This window comes from Adiantum capillus-veneris, chromosome 26 (genome assembly GCF_014529385.1).
Source record: "Adiantum capillus-veneris isolate H3 chromosome 26, ASM1452938v2, whole genome shotgun sequence".
In the NCBI taxonomy this organism is placed as follows: Eukaryota; Viridiplantae; Streptophyta; class Polypodiopsida; order Polypodiales; family Pteridaceae; genus Adiantum; species Adiantum capillus-veneris.
The window spans coordinates 15,191,180-15,209,927 of record NC_140956.1 but is presented as its reverse complement, the minus strand read 5'-3'; the positions used below and the strand labels follow the sequence as shown (position 1 = coordinate 15,209,927).

The 18,748-nt window shown below is 39.6% G+C and overlaps 2 protein-coding genes and 1 pseudogene across 2 annotated transcripts; 2 read left to right on the top strand and 1 right to left on the bottom strand.

Moving 5' to 3' along the window:
* Positions 1-3,962: 3,962 nt before the first annotated feature.
* Positions 3,963-5,222, bottom strand: LOC147423043 (uncharacterized; annotated as a pseudogene).
* A 2,957-nt stretch (positions 5,223-8,179) lies between these two features.
* LOC147423042 (uncharacterized) lies at positions 8,180-8,609 on the top strand. The gene is made up of 2 exons (XM_086501998.1): positions 8,180-8,438; positions 8,533-8,609. Exons 1-2 carry the CDS (start codon positions 8,180-8,182, stop codon positions 8,607-8,609), a joined length of 336 nt encoding a protein of 111 aa, XP_086358124.1.
* A 737-nt stretch (positions 8,610-9,346) lies between these two features.
* Positions 9,347-9,697, top strand: LOC147423041 (uncharacterized). Its single transcript, XM_086501159.1, has 2 exons — positions 9,347-9,426; positions 9,511-9,697. Exons 1-2 carry the CDS (start codon positions 9,347-9,349, stop codon positions 9,695-9,697), a joined length of 267 nt encoding a protein of 88 aa, XP_086357285.1.
* Positions 9,698-18,748: the final 9,051 nt, after the last annotated feature.

Here is an 18,748-nt window from a genome sequence, read left to right as displayed (position 1 = left end):
GTGAGCTATTGCCAAGGTTTGACCTCTTCTTTCTTTGCACCGATTATTTGTCACCATGTAAAATTGGATCTTGGAAGTTAGTTTCATTATCATTCATTCCATGCAGCACAGGAGTCACCGTAGCCGGGGTTGGAGTCAACCATGATTGTGCTCTATTCAAGAGAGAGTGTATGTCTGGTCCGGTACCTATGTATCGTCCAGTCAAGTATCCCAACTGCTTTGCACATTGAAGATAGGAGTTGATGACATCTGTAACACAAGCATCATACAATGTGATCTTTTTTTTTCCTCCCTGTCCAGAAAGCCAACTTGCATGTATACTCTCTGATAAGTTTGTAGTAGGGATAGCAGCACGATCCCATGGGCTCAACTCATCCTGAAAGATTAAAAACATCAGTTCACAACATTAGCTCACAATATTTACTACATAATTGTGAGATTTATACCAAAAACAAAACTCACATTTATGGAAATGCCCCCCCAATGTGAGATTCTATCTTCCCACCAGGAGAACCAATTTTTCAAAGGTACCATATTCTCTATTGGAACACCATTCTCATACCACCATCTCTTTATTGACCTAGCTTGCATTTGTGCTTCCAACAAAGTGTTACTTGTTCGCCATTTTTCACACAAAGAAATATGCTCCATTTTTTTTTCATTTGGAATGAGTGCCCTTGTTTTCTTTTGGAGACTTTGCTCCCAATGGAACAAGCATGATCTTTCACGACCGTCCATTACATTGTCTGCTCCTCCATTGTAGACTGCTCGAATAGAATTCCAATTGGCACCTGCCTCATCTACCATAAACCCAGTGAAATTTGAAATTTAATATCCATTCTCAACCATAACAGAATTGAGACTTTTCCAAAATAATATTTGTGACTGTGTATCTTCCTCCTTGGTCTCACATATTGCAATAACCATCAAGATCTTCATGCTGAGGCAAAAAGTATGCATGGTAAGACATATTAGGTAATGATTAAATTATAAATTTTATATACATCTAGAAATTTATCACCTTGGGTCATAAATTGAGCATGACATGGTTGACCATCCTTCAACACGATGCGTATAGTCAAAATGGACCCAAGCATTATGCAGATCTCCTTGACCAGAACAATCCATGCGTCTTATTAAATCAACTCCTGAACCACAACCTTTGGTGGACATCTTAAAAACAAAACAGTTATCATGAAGTCCTCCTTGGCCAGGAAAACGACTCCCATGAAAAAATGGGAACAAACATTTTTTCTTTAGTAAGAGAATATTGTCAAATCCATCTCCCACTACCACTGACCCTTGTTGTTTTTCTGAAGCAATGATACTCTTTAATCTGTTATGCATTAGAAAAAATAATTTTAAGTACTATACTGATAAATATTAACAAAAATAATGTATCCTTACCTTTGGTTTTGCACAAGTGGCATCATCTCTTCTAGAAAGTTTTGAAGTTCTACATCTCCCATAGAATGTCCCTTGTGAAGAATGAGTGAATCCATCAGAACTTGACGAGCCACAAGCATTTGAATTTTTTGAGGACCACTAATGATCTATCAATTTTCAACACTGTTTGGACTAATCCTCGGATTTTTTCTATGGCAGCACGAGATGTACCTTTCTGCACATCATGCTCATGGTGGCCTACATGCACTACCAATCTTGACATGTTGCAATCCCCTGGAAAAATGTAGTAAATTATGCATGGACATATAGCTTGACAAGTGACAACCTTGCCGCAATAATGACATGTAATCTTTGTTCTGTCTTCTTGAGCAAGGTAACCTTTTCCTATTGGTTTATCTAAATATCCATGAAAATATGAATTATTGAATTCTTTATTGTTTAAATAGTACTGACAAACATTTCCATGACATTCCAAGGAGCCCAAACAATAACTCATCCGAATTGGACACCCAATGGACATGTTGGTTGTTTGGGGGTGCGTCCATGTATGTCCATCAAATTTCTGCTCCATGCCACTCATTGACTTACATTTCCCAAAAGTTGATGGAAGTTCAAACACAAGATTCCCGTTGTATTCTCTAGGTAGTTCTTCCACAGGCCCATGAGATTGTTTCATTAGGTCTTTCAATCGGTGAGATGTTGAAAAGGATAATATCCAATCCAACACACTTTTTACCTTTTTTGACAGTTTCTCATCACCACTGCTGCTATCGAGGACAATATAATTCTCCTGTTGTTTTTGCAAATTTGTGCGCAAGTCTCCTTGGGTTGGTAGCTTGATAGCTTCAGCATAGAAAGCGCTTGTATTTAGTAAGTTTGTATCCTCTGAGTCTTCCACATCATTGGTTTCCTTCTCTGTATGCACTATAGCAAATCTTTTTGATAAAGAAGCATCAAGAATGAAATGCTGATGGGCCTCCATATCAAAGTGAGATGGTGTTTCAACAAGGGTGACTTCAGATCCAAACTGTATTAGTGCATTCAATGTTTGAAATTCTCTGTGAGGGGGTAGTAAACTTTGCAAGAAATATGCACTAAGGAGGAGCTTTCCATCTCTAAGTTGAACCTCTCGTTCAAGTTCTTGATTACCTATTGTCCAGGTGATGATGGATGCTCTTTCATCCATGCTAACAAGGTGGAGAAGACAGAGAGAAATAAGAAGTTAGTAAGGAGGTCAATATATGGAGACGGACGTGGACAAATGGTTTTTAAGTAAGTTTTTATGCAAGTGGCATAATTGTTCATTATTATATTTTTTTATTTAAAAAAAACATTAATATTTCAAGATATGTTTCCTTTTATATGTGGGTGGTTATAGAACTCACCTCCTTATGAGTGGTGTATAAAGAAACCACAAATTTCCAATAATATTTGGCACAAATCTCAAGTTTTTTAGTTAATGAGTTCATCTTCTTATGAGTAGGCAGTGTTCGGGAAAAGTGTGCCTCAGCTTAGCCTTGAGCCGGTTGCAAAATCAAAGTAGCCGGCTGAGGGGAGTGCAAGAAGGAGAAAATTCCGCTTGAAATACATGGAAAATAGTGTAATATTACTGGTTCAGATTACATGGAAAATACATGGAAAATAATGTAATATTATTGGCTAGTGATGTAATATTACCGGTTTAGATTTTTGTATGTTTGTGAAAATGAATTTTCCCGAACACTGTGAGTAGGTAAAAAGATAGTGTATTTTAAGCACATGAAATTGTAAAAATCTCCCTTGGATTTTGAACGCCGAAAATTTTAGATTTTAAAATTTCGATGATTTGCCCTTGGATTTTGAACACCGAAAATGTAGATTTTCACCGATTAGCTGCAGTGTTCACGAAAAGTGTGCCTCAGCTTAGCCTTGAGGGGAGTGCAAGAAGGAGAAAATTCCGCTTGAAAGACATGGAAAATAGTGTAATTTTGCAAAAACATTGGCTAGTAATGTAAAATTACCGGTTCATATTGGGATTTTTGTATGTTTGTATGTTTCTAGCCCGGATAATTGATGTAATTTTTACCTAGGGCAACTTTTGTTTTCCCTGCCTTGCTTGGCTCTCCTGTTCGGTAGACTTGCAACATCTCCTGCGTGAAGCCGTGAAGCAAGGTACACTCTCCTCCTCCTCCCCCGCACCCATGCTCCCACAACTCGGTAACCGTCAGCGCACCCATGCTCCCACAACTCGGTAACCGTCAGCGTGCAGGCTGACGGTTATCGAGCTGTGGGAGCATGGGTGCGGGGGAGGAGGAGGAAAACCAAATTAATGCAAACTACTCTGCGTGAGCTCCCCGATCGTAACCGCGCGCGCTGATGATTAAGGAGCTTCAGTTTTTGCTTCTTCTGAGTTATGGTGTCAATTTTTTATGCAGCGGCGGGCAGATTTACGCTCAGCGCAGGAGGCATTTGACAAGAATTTGACAGGCGTGCGTTCCACATTTGCAGGCTCTGCAACAGGCTCCTGCTCGTGAGTGAGCAGGGCCGCGGGGTTCATCTACGACAGACCTGGGCTGTTAACGCCCCCGTTCGACCTGCAGGCGAGGCAGCAAGTTCGAGCTCGTGAGTGAGTAGGGCCATAGGGCCGCAGGACCGCGGGGCTCATCAGGGGGAGACTGGGGAACGACATGGACAACACGCAAGATGATCAGTACCTGGAGGTGCATGGTTAGATTAAGGTAGTCATAATGTGGGCTCTCTCTCTTTACCAAATTTGCAGCAGCTCCATGGGGAGGGGGGTGAATCTCGTGATGGCCATGAGGCATGGGAGGAGGGGGGAGAAGGGACTGGTTAAGGAGAGGGTTATTGGGGGGTAGGTTAAAATAGAGAAGGTTATGGGGAGGAGGGTGATGATCATGAGGATGATTCTGCAGAAGGCTCAAGGGAGGAGGGGGCCTTGTATTAAGGGCATGATCACCAAAAGCAGAGAAGGGAGAAGGGTGGTGATCAAGGTGGGGATGAGAAAGAAAGCTAGTAGAAGAGGAAGAGGTTATCAAATCTGATGGACCCCCTACTCTTTGCCTGCTTGTAATCCTCTTGTTTTTCCTGCATCCCCCGCCAAAACCGGCACATTCCTCCCTTTGTCCAATATCTTCAACAGCTCTTGCAGAAGTACCGCCGCTGTAACAAGCTGTAATTATTGTAGTAGCAGAACTTCGTGTTTGCGGAGTCGCACCTCAGACACCTCAATGCAGGGGGTTGATTGTTATTGGGATTAGTGCTGGTGCTGTTTGTATTGGTATTGTTGTTGTTGTTGGAAGGATTTTTGCTCAAGCTAGTGTTGTTTGTGTTATCTGTGTTCATATTATTCTGAGGTCTGATGAATCTTGGCCTTCCTCCTAGTTGCTTTACATCCTGTTCATTTGCACCTAGGATCCCTGCCTTCATCAACTCCCTATCTTGCATGGCAACCTGCAAATCACTTTACCATGAACCCTCTCATTAAAATAAGCATCTGAGCATCCAAACCTAGTAAGGCTAGTGTTATCACAGCTATGACATTAGCAGTTTGAAGGCTTGTTTTCTTGATTATTGATTTCTCCTTCTTCGTTGTTGGTCATGTCCGACGTGGTTGGTTTTTTGTGTAATAATATTAGCAATTTGGACTTGATTCATAGCCAGAGCATCCTCACTTGCGGTTGCAGCTAGAGGATACAACATTGAGCACTGCAGAGGATAAATCTGACGAGCGGGTAGCAAATTTGCTACACTCTATCAAGTTCACACAAATTTAAGCCGGAGCTTTTCAAATGCAATGGAAGTTCACTTAAATGCATGTTATTATGGTGTTTGGCATGAAATGTAGCGGCATTAACAAGTGGTGCAAATTGTAGCCATTGTTTGAATGATGATGATGTATAATGATTTTTCAAATCTTGATTGATGTAGACATTTATGGCTCCCAAAAGACGAGGCAGCAAGTCAATCAAGAGAATGTTTGATTCTCCATGCATGACCTTGAGATCTGGTCCTTCCAAGAGAAGGCATCCAATCAATCAAGAGGCATCTTCTCATGCAGTTGCTACTTGTAGTCCTCATTTCAAGTGAGGGGGAAAGAGACGTAGATAATGCATCTTTGTTGATGATGAAGCTGCCGTGGAGGAAGGTTCTAACCATTTGGAGAGTGGGGATGATGTAAAAGGAGACGAGTCTCGAGAGCCGACAGTGGAGGCTGAAACACGTGAGGATGTTGAAGATGAAGATTTAACAGAGTCTGATGGGATAGGTGAGGATGATGTGGCCCAACATTCTCGACACTTGGGAAAAAAATCCCCTTGGGGATTATGAAGGATGTGTTAAGTCAATTTTACTTAAAACGAAGAAGCAATCCTCCACTTATACCTTTATGTCGTTTGGTTGTTCATGAAGTTGTTCGAGTGGCTACAGATTCTGCATCTTGGTTGATTCCTAGTTTTGACAATGTTGCTAACTTGGATACAATGGGATCTTTTTTGGTGTCGGCAGTGAAATATTCCTACGGCTCTTACATGCCTGTCACTCCTCTTGTGGAAGGTAGTTGGGATCCTATTTGGCAAGCTAAGAGTGTTTCATTTGATAATCAGCTCAATAAGGAGTGGCAAGAGCTTCGAGGGCGTTTGTTTTTGGTATGGGATGGAAACCATCGGCTGAAAACATGGATGCGATGCATAAAAGAAGGTAAGAATTAACATCGATGCACTAATTGTTTGTTAGATTTAGCTGTACCTTCTTTTTTGGCTAATTTGGGGTTCTTTTGTTAAGTATGGCATGATAATGAGGAATATCATGTGAGTGTGAGATGCCAATTTTTGGAAGCAGAAAAAAAAAGAGGCCGAACTATTACTTGCTCTTGACACCACTAATGTGTAAGTTATAAATTTGTGGTCTTTTTGTATTTCTAAATTAATCTCGCTTTAAACTATTATTTTTCATTTGTTTATATATTTATTGTAGCATTTCACTATCAACAGTGAAACCAAATCTTGGGCATGAGATATACATGTTCCAAAAATTTGGTATTGCCAATAAAGAGAGCACGTCTCACTCAAGAGGACAGAAAATGGGCTGAGATAGAGATGGCAGTTGAGAGTAGATTATATCAAGGAGTTCCTCCTTGGTATAATTCTCCTTGTGTGTTGATTTCTCAACTAGTTTGGAAGGTGAATTGTTGAATTGAGTATTAGCTATATACATTTTTAAAGATTGTTTACGATTCATTCATTGAATGTAGTTGTGGTTATGTAGGATGATTTTAATGCATTTATTTCAAAGGAAATTGCAAAATTGAAAGCTCTTGGATTAGATAAGGTGGAGTTTGAAAGGCAATTGCAAAAGGCAACTAAACAAGAAGAAGGTCGATTGAAGGATAGAGGTTATAAGTTTTTGACAATTGCCAATCCAGTTATGGAGAGGAATTTTTTGAGTTGCTCTTTGATGTGAAGTGGGATGATCCATCCATGGTAAAAATCACACGAGACAAGTTAAATGCTTTGTGCTCCTCAAAACTACCTTTTGAAAGGTATCACACTTTTCAATACTTTTTTACTAGTTTTTTAGTTATGTTTTTAAATTCTAATAAAAATAGTGACATTAAAAGAGAGTTAAATTTCTCAAAGCGAAAAATTTCTATATGAATGGTATATGAATATACTTATATAAGATGGTGTTTAAGTTTTTGATATATTTTGGTCTTTAATGAAGGAAAAAATATATATTGGAGATGATGAGTCTTACAAAGGCCAAAGATCTAGTCTTTTCCCACTTTGGTGATGTGAAGCACTTTAGGACTTACATTAGAAAAGAAGTTTATTGGGCTCACATGCACGATGAAGCTTTGATAATAAGAAGGTTGGAGGTTGAAGAGTTCAAATTGCCAGATGGATTTGAAGCTTTTTTCAAGGTTGTTTTCTAAACTGGTCACTTTTTTCTAATAAATGTGGATTTTATTGCATTGTTTTATGATTTGAATGACTACCATAGGTGCAATTAAGAAATCATGGCTTGCATGATTTTCCTCAACTTTTAGGAGATATTAAAAGTGCAGGGGACTCTTCGATAATGCCTGAGCTACAAGAGTCTTGTAAAAGGATTTTATACAGGTGAAATTTCATGAACCAACAATGTCTTTGGCTCTTATTGAAATTATTTTTCTCAAGAGATTAAATGTTGTTATGGTGTAGATGGATGTGTGAATATGTTTTAAATGGTACACTTGCTACTATGCCTATGGTTACTGAAGATTGGTCAAAGCTAGAGGATGAAAATACTATGTATCCCGGTTCTATGGTAGAGAAGGGTATTTCTATGTGGGAGTGTAGAATTTGCCCATGGTGGTTGGACTACCCTTTGGGGGTGATCCCAAAGCAAGAACTAGACTTACATGCAAGTAAGTGTAACACTTTTTCTTTTTACATCAAGTTAATTCTCATATTCAATTTCTTTATTCTCATATTATTACATTCTTCTATTATAATATATTCAATTTTCCTATTATCAATCAAGTCGACCAGTCTTGAACTCGTTAGCATTTGATCTCTCTCTCTCTCTCTCTCTCTCTCTCTCTCTCTCTCTCTCTCTCTCTCATGCATGAAAAAATGCACAAGAAAGTATGTTCTAGTTTTTTATAAATGACTTGAGTTTGTAAATGCTAAATTAATTTTCATTATATCATTAAAATTTTCTTGTGGTAGATTTTTTGGAAGAGAATAAAGACAAAGATAAAAACCAATCTGCTTCTTTAGAGCACTTAGAAGACATGGATCACAATCATGACTTGGCCATGGATGGGGGCTCACAAAGAACACAAGAAAGAAATCACTCACTACCTCTTCAAAGAGAGCACCATAATCATGCGAGTGGGTCAAACATGGGTGACCACAACAAAACAACCTATCCATTAGGAGGGCTAAAGATTGACATGCCTAAAGAAAGCAGTGAAAAAAGCGTTTCAATAGTGGTTGAGTCATTCATGGAGCGACCAACTTCATCAAGGCGACCAACCTCATGGAATACCGGTAAGTTTCTACTTGTTAAATATTTATTTTTTGATAGTGCAAAACAATTCTATATTACTTGTAATTAAGATAAATTTTTAATGAAAAATTGTAGGCTTTCAATTTTTGACTGTGGTAGATGCTCTTCTAGCTGATATGGCTAATGTTGATGATTTTTCCATTCAAAGGTAAAAGAAAGGTTTTGTGGCTTGTGTTATCAACATCAATAGAATGTTCAAGGTGGATGGTGTACTAAGCAACAAAAGTTTTGTGTGTAGCATTAAAATTTTTTTGAGCACTCAAAGTCTTGGCTTGTATCACCATTGTGGAGCACCTTGTCGTGAGGTGTTTCGTCTTATCTTTGCGGATTTCCCTACTTCTTTGTTGGTGGATGGTTTAGGCCCAATTCGAGCAGGTTACTCAAAGTTTTTGTTTATGCCTTTTGTTTTGATCCATATCACTTGAAAAACTCATTCTAAACATATTTTCAAAGGTGGATTAAGCAAAAAAATTCCACAATGGAATATATTTTTGCCTTCTCTTGTGCAAGGTGTGATGGATGTAGCAGAACCTTTCTTGGCAGATGAAGGCTTTTTCGTGACTCTATGTCTTGGACAACATATTGGAGAGATTATTACCCATGCTATAAAGGCTGGGTTACGACTTCATCGCACATGGACTCTCATGTGTAATGGGGGATATAGACACCCAGATACCCTAGATTAGGTGAATCAAAATACCATGTTGTTGTGAAAGATTGCATTATTAACTTGATTTTGATTCAAGTGTGTACAATGTATGATTATATGTCGGTAATTGATCTCACGGTGGGAGTTTTTTGTCGAGCCGATGTTGCTATACCCACATACAATAGGGAGGTAGGAGAGAAAGTCTCTCCTCCCATGTTTCCTGCATCACGAAGCTTTTTAATGGAGGAGCATCAAGAACGCACCATTGTTCTTGATATACCTATCAGAGGTGGAGCAGAGAGGTCACCCGACTTCTACAGGTGAGAAAATAATCATTTTAATGTAAATTGAGCTTTAATTTATAGTTGAAAAAGGACTTACATATTTTAAATTTGCATGTGTAGATGGCTCCTGGCAACCTTCACGGATGACTCAGATTATGTACTAGATGTGTTTTCAGGATGTGGAGGTCTTGGCAAGGCATGTGGTGAGGTTTATCGATATTGTTTGTGCTTGGAGCGGGATGACATAGTCTATGAGGAGTGTCTCAAAAAGGTGGTTTGTGGTCCATATGTGGAAAAGAGAGTTTAGTATCACATCCATAGTTTTTTGAAACAATTATTGAACACACTCTCTTTTTTTTGTTTCAAGAATGTTGACATAGGACATCTAGGGTTTTATTGTGCATGTTCTTGAAGTGATTTTAATTGCATTGCTTTTGTGAACTATCTACTCTTTCTAACATCCATATCAAACATCAGACACCTTGTTAAGCTTTGTTTTGAATACAGATTTCTTTGAATGCTCTCTCTCTCTCTCTCAAGACTAGCATATTTAAAGAGAGTAAGTCTGAATAAGGATTTCTTTGAGTGCTCTCTCTCTCTCTCTCTCTCTCTCTCTCTCTCTCTCTCTCTCTCTCTCTCTCTCTCCTTTCTATAGCCTAGCATATTTAAAGAGAGTAAGTTTGAGGCGTTTAATTATTCAATGTGAGGTGATGTTGTCCTATTGAATATTTCTAGGTGAATTGCAAGAATGTAAAAGATGTTGAAACAAAATGGAAAAATGCTTTAAATAAAGAAAAAAGCTCAAAATAGTTTTACATTTCATGAAAAAGTTCGAAATGGAAAGCTCGCAAAAAAAAAGCACCCCCCTTGGAGATATCTTGCACAACTTCTTCCAAGTATCATGAAAATACTTATCACCGCCATAATGGAGAATAGTCATACCCTTTTGAAGATGTGTATGCACAAAAAGCCCATAACTAGCTCCTTGTGTATTGGAAGCTCGTACTTCAAAGATAATACCACTTATCTCAAAGACTTTATCCTTTGGAATGGGAAAAGTTTGTATACCAAGAGGATCATCGTGCCACACATAATGTGAAAGTAAACAACATCTGATAGGTATATCAAGAACAATGGTGCGTTCTTGATGCTCCTCCATTAAAAAGCTTTGAAGTTTTACCTATTTTTTGACATCATCATGCTGATTTGAAAAGTTCAAAAGTCTTGTTTTAAGCTTTCTTTGGTCGTCATTGTCCTCAAGGCATAACACTTCCCTTTTCTGCTTGAGTCCCAACTCTGTTATGTAGCCATCACTGAACATGTCAATAAGCTTTAAATCTTCTTTGCAATAATTTTGAATGCATTGCTTGATTGTCAGCTCCTTCTTGAGTTGTAGAAACTTGACATCTGACAATTGACTCACACTTCCAAAATCTAGATCAAGGTGTCCTGCATCTAGTATTATGGATCGTGTTCCTGGATTTGAAGAACTAATAAGTCCCTCAAAGGCATCTCCCTTACTCAAGAACACGAGTGTGGTGAAGAATTCTATAGCACCAGTAAATTCCAAATGCTTCACATTGTGCAATGCCCCAACAAATTGTATTTTGACCATGTTTGTCATACTTTGCAAAGCAAACTATAACTACACATAGTCTTTATTATTCAAAAAACAAAGGATTGCACATTGTAGTTTTGTTGACCCACCTGCAATAGCCATAATTCCATTTATGAGATCTTTGAATCTTTCAAAACTGACCATTGTAGATTGCTCTCCAAATCACATGTGTTGTCCAAGATACACAATCCTATAGGGATAGGGTTGTTTAGATGGCGCTCTAAGTAAGATCTTCCCTCCATTTGAAGATTGACAATATATATAGACCATGGAAGATCTATAAGTGAATATGCTTTGTCTTTCACAATGTCCATTACAGTTGGTGTGTCCATTGCACCCTTAGACAAAACAATCATTCCACTCTCTATTTTTTTTTGAATCTTTCCTACTTCATCTTTGTCTAGACCACACAAATATCTAAAAACTGTGGCCACTGGCTTCTTATTCTCTCTCTCTAATGATCTATGATCTTCAACCATTGATCATAAATAGGATCAGAGTAAGTGACCATATGAGCTTGTTTGGTGATGAATGATGCACCATCAAAATCCCTTTCCATTTTAAGAAATGCCTGCAAAACCAAAACAAATTAAATCTAAGAATCTCAGTTGTTTTATCATTATATAACCATGAGGGAGAAAGAAAAAGAAAACTTACATCCCAAGGTGTGCGAGATTCTGCACCTTCCTTTTCACCAATGTTTGGACATGATGGGCGTTTTTGAAATATCCACACTGACTGCGAAGATGCTTAAGAATGTCACTGTAAGGTTGCTTAACATATAGCGCCTTGGCCTCCTCATTTGCTATCGCTAATATGGCTGTTGCAACTTGTGGGGATGGATCTACAACAATCCATGCCTTTCCTTTCTCATAAACTTGTACTAGATCCTAGGAGCCACCATCCTTTTTCATTTCTTGAAATCTTAACATTTTGGATGCATAAATAGAGTGTTGTCCATCAATGATCCAAAACTTGTATTCAACAAGTCTTTCTTCTTCTACCTCAGTACATGTTGAGCCAGCAGAGGATCACACCCACATTTTTGCTCACACTCATCATTTTGTAACCATTGATTGTAATAAATGTCTTTCCGACATTAATTTTGATTTGAGCCATTCATTAAGTAACGGGACTCAATTGAGTTTCCAGCTTGTAATCCCGAAGTAATTTCACTTGCTGATGTAATTAGTTAGAGATGTTCTCACCTCCAAGGCTGAGGTATATAAGCCAAAGTTTTTGTAACCTAAGGGGATTCAGATTATTAATCAAAGAGAGTTTTTGAGCGCCGTGACTGTGTCTGAGAGAGAGTGAGAGAGAGAGAGAGAGAGTCTTATCTACTTGCTATGCGAGCTACGGAGCCGCCATTGGAGAAGCGACACCGCCATTGTGTTAGCAACGGCGAGAGCTACGCACAGATACCAAGAGTGCACGCTATCGGCTTCTATGTGTGGTAAGTTCCTACGAGCTTCGGTGTGAGTTTTCTTCCAACTCGTGTGTCAGAATAGAGCGTGCAGCATATCTATAGAACCACAACGAGTAGAGCTACACATTAGTACCATCGGGGTCAAGATTTGATCACCTGTATTTTTCGGCCTGTCTTCATACGCGTTTACCGCACGGAGTGGTTATAGGTTGATTTTGCAGTTCAAGTCTTTAGGGTGTTGTTCTTACCTAGTGTATAGACTTCCCCTTGAGTTTGAGATCGATTCAATGATTCTAGATCCTGTTTCGTATAGCATTCGTTCGTAGTACGGATTTCACTCACTTGCGTATTTTAGAACTTAGATTTGATTTCCTTAGTAGTGATTGTCATTAGAAGGTCGAGTAGGTGATTTGACACCCACCTAGTTGTTTCCATGCGCCTGCGGGTCAAGCTCTGTCCTCGTCTGACAAATTCTGTTGTTGGTTGAGTTCTCGCTATTTAGCTTTCGCTAGCAGCGTAACCGCCTTAACATTTGGCGCCGCTGCCGGGGACGAGAGCCTTAAGTAGGTGACCTTAGACTAATCCTACGAGGTGAGTCGTATAAACTACTTTGTATATTTTAGTTAGAAAAGATCTAGGAGTGGTGGACTCCGAAGATCTCGAGAGATACTAGGAAGTGGGGTATTCCTGGGTCTTCCGTGTTGACAGTATTTTTAGTTTAGCTTAGATTTGTTTGTTGTTTTGTTGGTGTTGAGTAGTTGTTGATAGAAGAAGAATTTGCTAGTCCATGAGTGGCAGTGGATCTCTTTAAAATCACAATTACCAAACCCATTTTATGATTAGGAATAGCTTAGGTAGGACTTCATTTGATCCTGATCTGGAGCTAGTAATCATTGGAGTATTTGCTTGATATGGTTGATTGCATGTTAGATCACTAAACCGTCGAATTAGTAGTGAAACTTGCAATAAACAAAAGTCAGAGAAATTTGTTGTGTATCTGTGAGTTGCTAAGCACTAGAGAAAGCTTTAGGAAGGATTCTGTGCCAAAAAACTGGAAATCTGTAACTTTAGACATCATACGCGTATGATGTCTAAATGACCAAACAGAGACCAAAACAAAAATTTTGACTTTACCAGAGTGTTCAAAAGGGGAGTTATACCCTAATTTCAACTTAAAACAAGAGCATTAACACTCAAAGAAACCCAAAAAGACAAATCGGAGCCCAAGAAACGCAAAGAACAGAAAATTTTGGATTCAGATCTTGTTTTAACTTTCAAACCTGACAAAAACACTTGAAACTCAATTGTAAACATTGGAGAAGGCTTAAAACCAAGAATAGTCAAAATCTATGAAAAAAGACATCATACGCGTATAATGTCTTTTGACACATCCACTGCTTATTTTTGATATCTGACCTGACAAGATTGTTACAAGCACTGTAGGAAGCATAAATATCAAGTTTTGACCCAAATTGATGAAAAAGACATCATACGCGTATGATGTCTTTGACCTAATTTTGGACATATTTTGATACTTTGCCAACACAGATCCATTGTAATAGCTGTCTAGAGGTTATATTTCAAGTTTCATCCCATTTGGATCACAATTGACCCAAAACAAGTCAAAAGCGGAAAATTGCCAAGAAAAGCCTAAATTAGCCATAACTTGCTCAAACAGAGTTCAAACTGAATTTTGTGAGTGGACTGAGCATAAGGGGGCTACTGAGAGTGAGCATAACCAAAATAGTCTAAATCTATGAAAAAAAGACATCATACGCGTATAATGTCTTTTTCAGCATAACTGCAACAAAATTCTCACTTGATGAAACAGAAGTTGTCCAACTGACAAGATTAAACAATTGACCAAGTATCGGATCAATTCTGACCACAGAAACTTGGGGAAAACAAATTGCCGAGACGAAAAAGTTAAAGTCCTTTAGGGGAATTGATGAATTTGAGATCGGGAAGGAATCTCCAGAATAACCAACCAAAACAAGGGGAACAAGCAAGTGTCATATCAACCGAGGGAAGTGTAAACCAAAGTTGGGTGCAACCATTAGAGAAGATCTTTGAAGGAAGTATCTCTGATACTTCTTCGGAGAGATCTTACGAGATTTTCACCGAACACTTGGAACACTTGAACCTGAACAACAGAGAAAATATGGCAGCAGGATCATCAAACTCTTCCGCCACAATGAAGCTATTGTTCAGAAAATACCAGTATGACAATGAGCAAGGTGCCAAGATCTACAAGGATGGAATGGACCGCTATTGTGTAAAGATAGAGGAGAGACCTAGTGAGTTCAAGGACTTAGTGCCTGTGAGCTATAGCGGAGATAGATATCTAGATGACGAGGGTACCATGTACTTGGTAGTCCTAAACCCTAACATTGTGGACAAGTGGGGATTGATGGGCACCAAAGCCAAAGTAGATGAAGAACTGGAGGAGAAGGCACCAATAATGAACTTCCCTGATGCGAGGTTAAGAAGAGAGAATGAAACTACAAGGATCAACACTGATAACATCTATGTGGGGCTATACAAATATAATAATGGGGAGCAAGATCTCTATTATAGATGTGAAGAACCCTACACCGGAGAGTTGACAGACCAAAAAAGACTTTATGTCTTTACCTACACAGAGGGATCGGAAGTGAAAATTGCCGCTTACGACAAGTATGGGAGGCAATACTCAACAATGGGCAAGAAAGAATTAGAAGGATATACATACTTTGGGGGACCACTACATCAGTATTATGTTACTTCTAGCTCACAAAGACCAGCACCAACAAATGGAGGGCAAAACCCAATGACGACAGGAGGACAAAGAACTCAGGCTGCTGACTCTTTCAGTCAACCTCAGTACTCGAAGCCCGGACCAATGGGATCATTACATTCCAGAGAGTCAATGGATACGAATCGAGGTAGTGCAGTTCCAATCCCCACATATACCACTCTAGGTCCAAGGTTCGAAGTGGAACCATCACATTTACCTCCTAGTACTAGATTCAGGGCAGGGGAACCGACAAGGGTAACCCATGAAGTCCATGATGCTAGAGAAAGCTTTAGCCGGGACACAGGAGCAATGAGATTGGTAGCAGACCATAGACGTATGAGACCATCTCAAGTAGCAAAGTGTATGCCAAAGAAGTATGGTGGTTCAGGAGATCCGTATGCCCATGTGTCACTCTTTAAGCAAGTCTTAAGAGTTGAGCAGATAACAGATTTCCATACACAATACGAGGGATTTGGTCTTACTCTAGAAGGTACGGCATTGACATGGTTTCAACCACTAAACATAGGGGGATTCCAGGACATTGACCATTTGCTAAGAGAGTTTGCTGAGGAATTCTCAAAACAAGGGATTAAGCACAATACGGTCTCACAAATATATGCTTTTAAACAGAGAGAACACGAAAAAGTGAAGGAAGCTTCACTTCGCTTCAAACAATACATTGAGAGATGTCCAGTACGTGAACGACCACAAGATGATAGACTATCTGTTCTCTTTATTGAGGGACTGAGAAACGACACTCTCAAGAAGGACTTGCACTTGAAATCTTGTACAAGTTTCGAGCAAGTAACGAGAGAGGCATTGTACTTAGTGGATAACTGTACGGTTTATGGAGAGGTGTCAGCGGATACAGATTTTGCATCTAGTAGCTCCTCCTCCGTAGCAAGCGAGACTACCACTAAAAAGAATGTTCAAACAACAACCATGCCAAATGTAGAGCAAATGATAGAAGATGCTCTAAAAAGGATGGCACCATACCAAAAACCATTGCCAAAAACACTGAAATGGTGTGCTATTGAACAAAAATGGACAAATCATCCAACAGAGGAGTGCTATTACAACAAAGGGTATGTAAGGGAGCGTCAGTATGCACCTCTTGCTCAATTAGCACCACCTCAAGTACATCCAGTACCTTGATACCCAACGGGAAATGTACCAGGACCTATGGGGATAGAAAGACCGCAACCGGTATTGGGACAACAACCACCTTTACCAGGAGCAAGACCAGTGGGCATTAGATATGCACCAACCTTAGAGAATCAGGAAGAACAAGCCTTAGTGCCTGTTCAAGCTTATTATGAAGAATCTGGTGCACACATGTCTCCAACTGTGTATTATCCACCAGAAGAACCCAAACAACCAGAACCATGGGGCATGATTGGGAATGTTGGAACACCAACAGTTACAAGTGCTTCTGATGAAGAGAGGAACATTGATGTTCATAGCTCATGGAGGGTTAACAGGACAAAGACCATCCTATCCACAAAGGACGAATCAAGTGGGACCAAGACTAGCACTAGGACCCTGTTAGAAGTGTGGAGGTGACCATCTGATGAATGTTTGTCCACATACGGAAATCATTAGAATTAACGCTTATTGCACTGAGTGTGGGGTTACTCACTTCATTGAAGATTGTTCAAAGAATCCAAACAAAGTGCAAAAGACGACATTGAATATGCTAGAAACTATTCCTACCAGCAGTGGGTCTGAAAATGAAACTCTGATACCAACGCAAGTTGTTACTAGAGCTCAAGCTAAGAAAACCACTAGAGAACCTGGGAATGGAAAGTTAGCGACTGAAGTGGTTGGTCAAGGACCGCGAATTCAGAGAAACACATGGAAAGCATGAAGTTGAGAAAAGAACGTGAAGACGCTATTCTAGCTGAGGAACTAAAGCGAACTAAAGATAGATTAGAAAAACTTGAGAGTCAAAACGGGAAACGAGAGATGAGCCCGAAAAGAACGAAACAAAAGAGTATCAAAGAAACAACGAGCTTAAGCTCAGGGGGATCAGTGTTGGTCGACAAAGTTCACGAACCATTGGACGCACTGATGAGAGCTTACGAAGCTAGGTTAAAGAACAACCAAACACAAGAACAGAGGTGGATGACATACCCAAACGCGGAATTGGAAAAGCAGAGACTTGAAATGTGCCAGGAGAATAACTATGATATCATATTGGGAAGGAGAATAACTATGATATCATATTGGGAAGACCATTCATGAGACAGTTGAAAATGGTCCAAGATTGGGGCTACGATCACATATACCTGAGAAATATAGAAACCACTACACGTGTGAACCTGAAAGACCATAGCTACAAAGATGTGAACTGAACACCGGTGGAGGAGTTTGATTCAGCTACTTTGGCGGGATCCGAATTTCCAGCTTGGTTAGGTAAACCCAAGGAGTTATGGATGTGTGGAGCTTCGAAATGTGGAAGTCTGAAACGAGAAGAATGTGTTTTAGAAAGGGCTATCGAAGACGAAACTTATATAGGAGAACCCTTTCTAGAGGACACACTTGAACCATTAGAATGGACACACATTCTAGCAACCCTAGATGTTTGTGCAATTTCGGATGGTCCCACAACGAAATTTTGCGACAAGGACGGGTACGACGTGGTTCCGTACTTCATGTTGAGAACTGTACTCGAAAAAGAAACTGAAAAGAACGATACACTGGAAAAGGAAGATGAAGAGGAGGTGTTTCACGAAATTCCCGATCATCCAGAGTGGGGAAATGATGCAGACAACGAGTCAACGGACAATTCAAGCGGAAACGAAGAAACTATAACGGATGTCCGATTTTATGATTTTCCGAACCAAACTAAACAACGCCAGAAACGCTATAGAGCAAAGAAAAAAGCAAAGGGGGTTAGAACCAATCCGATGTCTAGAATAAGGGGAAAAATTCAATTCCTAATGCTAGTAAAGGCAGAAGATTGTGTTAAGGACAAGATTTCTGGAAGAATGAGAGGCAATGATCAAAAGAGCTTACTAAAAGACAAAAGAGGCTCAAGAAATTGAGTTCAAAGGAATGGAACGAAAACTGAAACTGAAAAATCAGAAAAGAACAAGCGCAACAGAGAACACACGGAGTCCAAGCTAGAACGTAGAAACAGGTACAGAGAGCTCAAGAAAACTCTGAAAGAAGTTTGGACGACAGAAATTGAGAGTGGAGAGGACGAAAACGCCAAAATCAAGAAAAACATGGATGTTCCCTCTCACTATAGGAAATTCACAATAGAGGATAGGAAGGTGGTATTAACCCCACCTATTCGAGAGAGAAAGGAGAACGAATCTTATGACGGACCGGAGGATGCAAAAAAAGTTGATTTAGCAGCTCCAGGTGAGCCACCTAGACCGGTGTACATAGCCACAGATTTGTCTCCAGGCGAAGAAGAGAGACTTTTGAGTCTTCTCAGAGAGTATAGGGATGTGTTTGCATGGTCTTATAAGGACTTAAAGGGAGTTGACCCATCGATATGCCAACACACAATCCCACTGAAACAAGACGC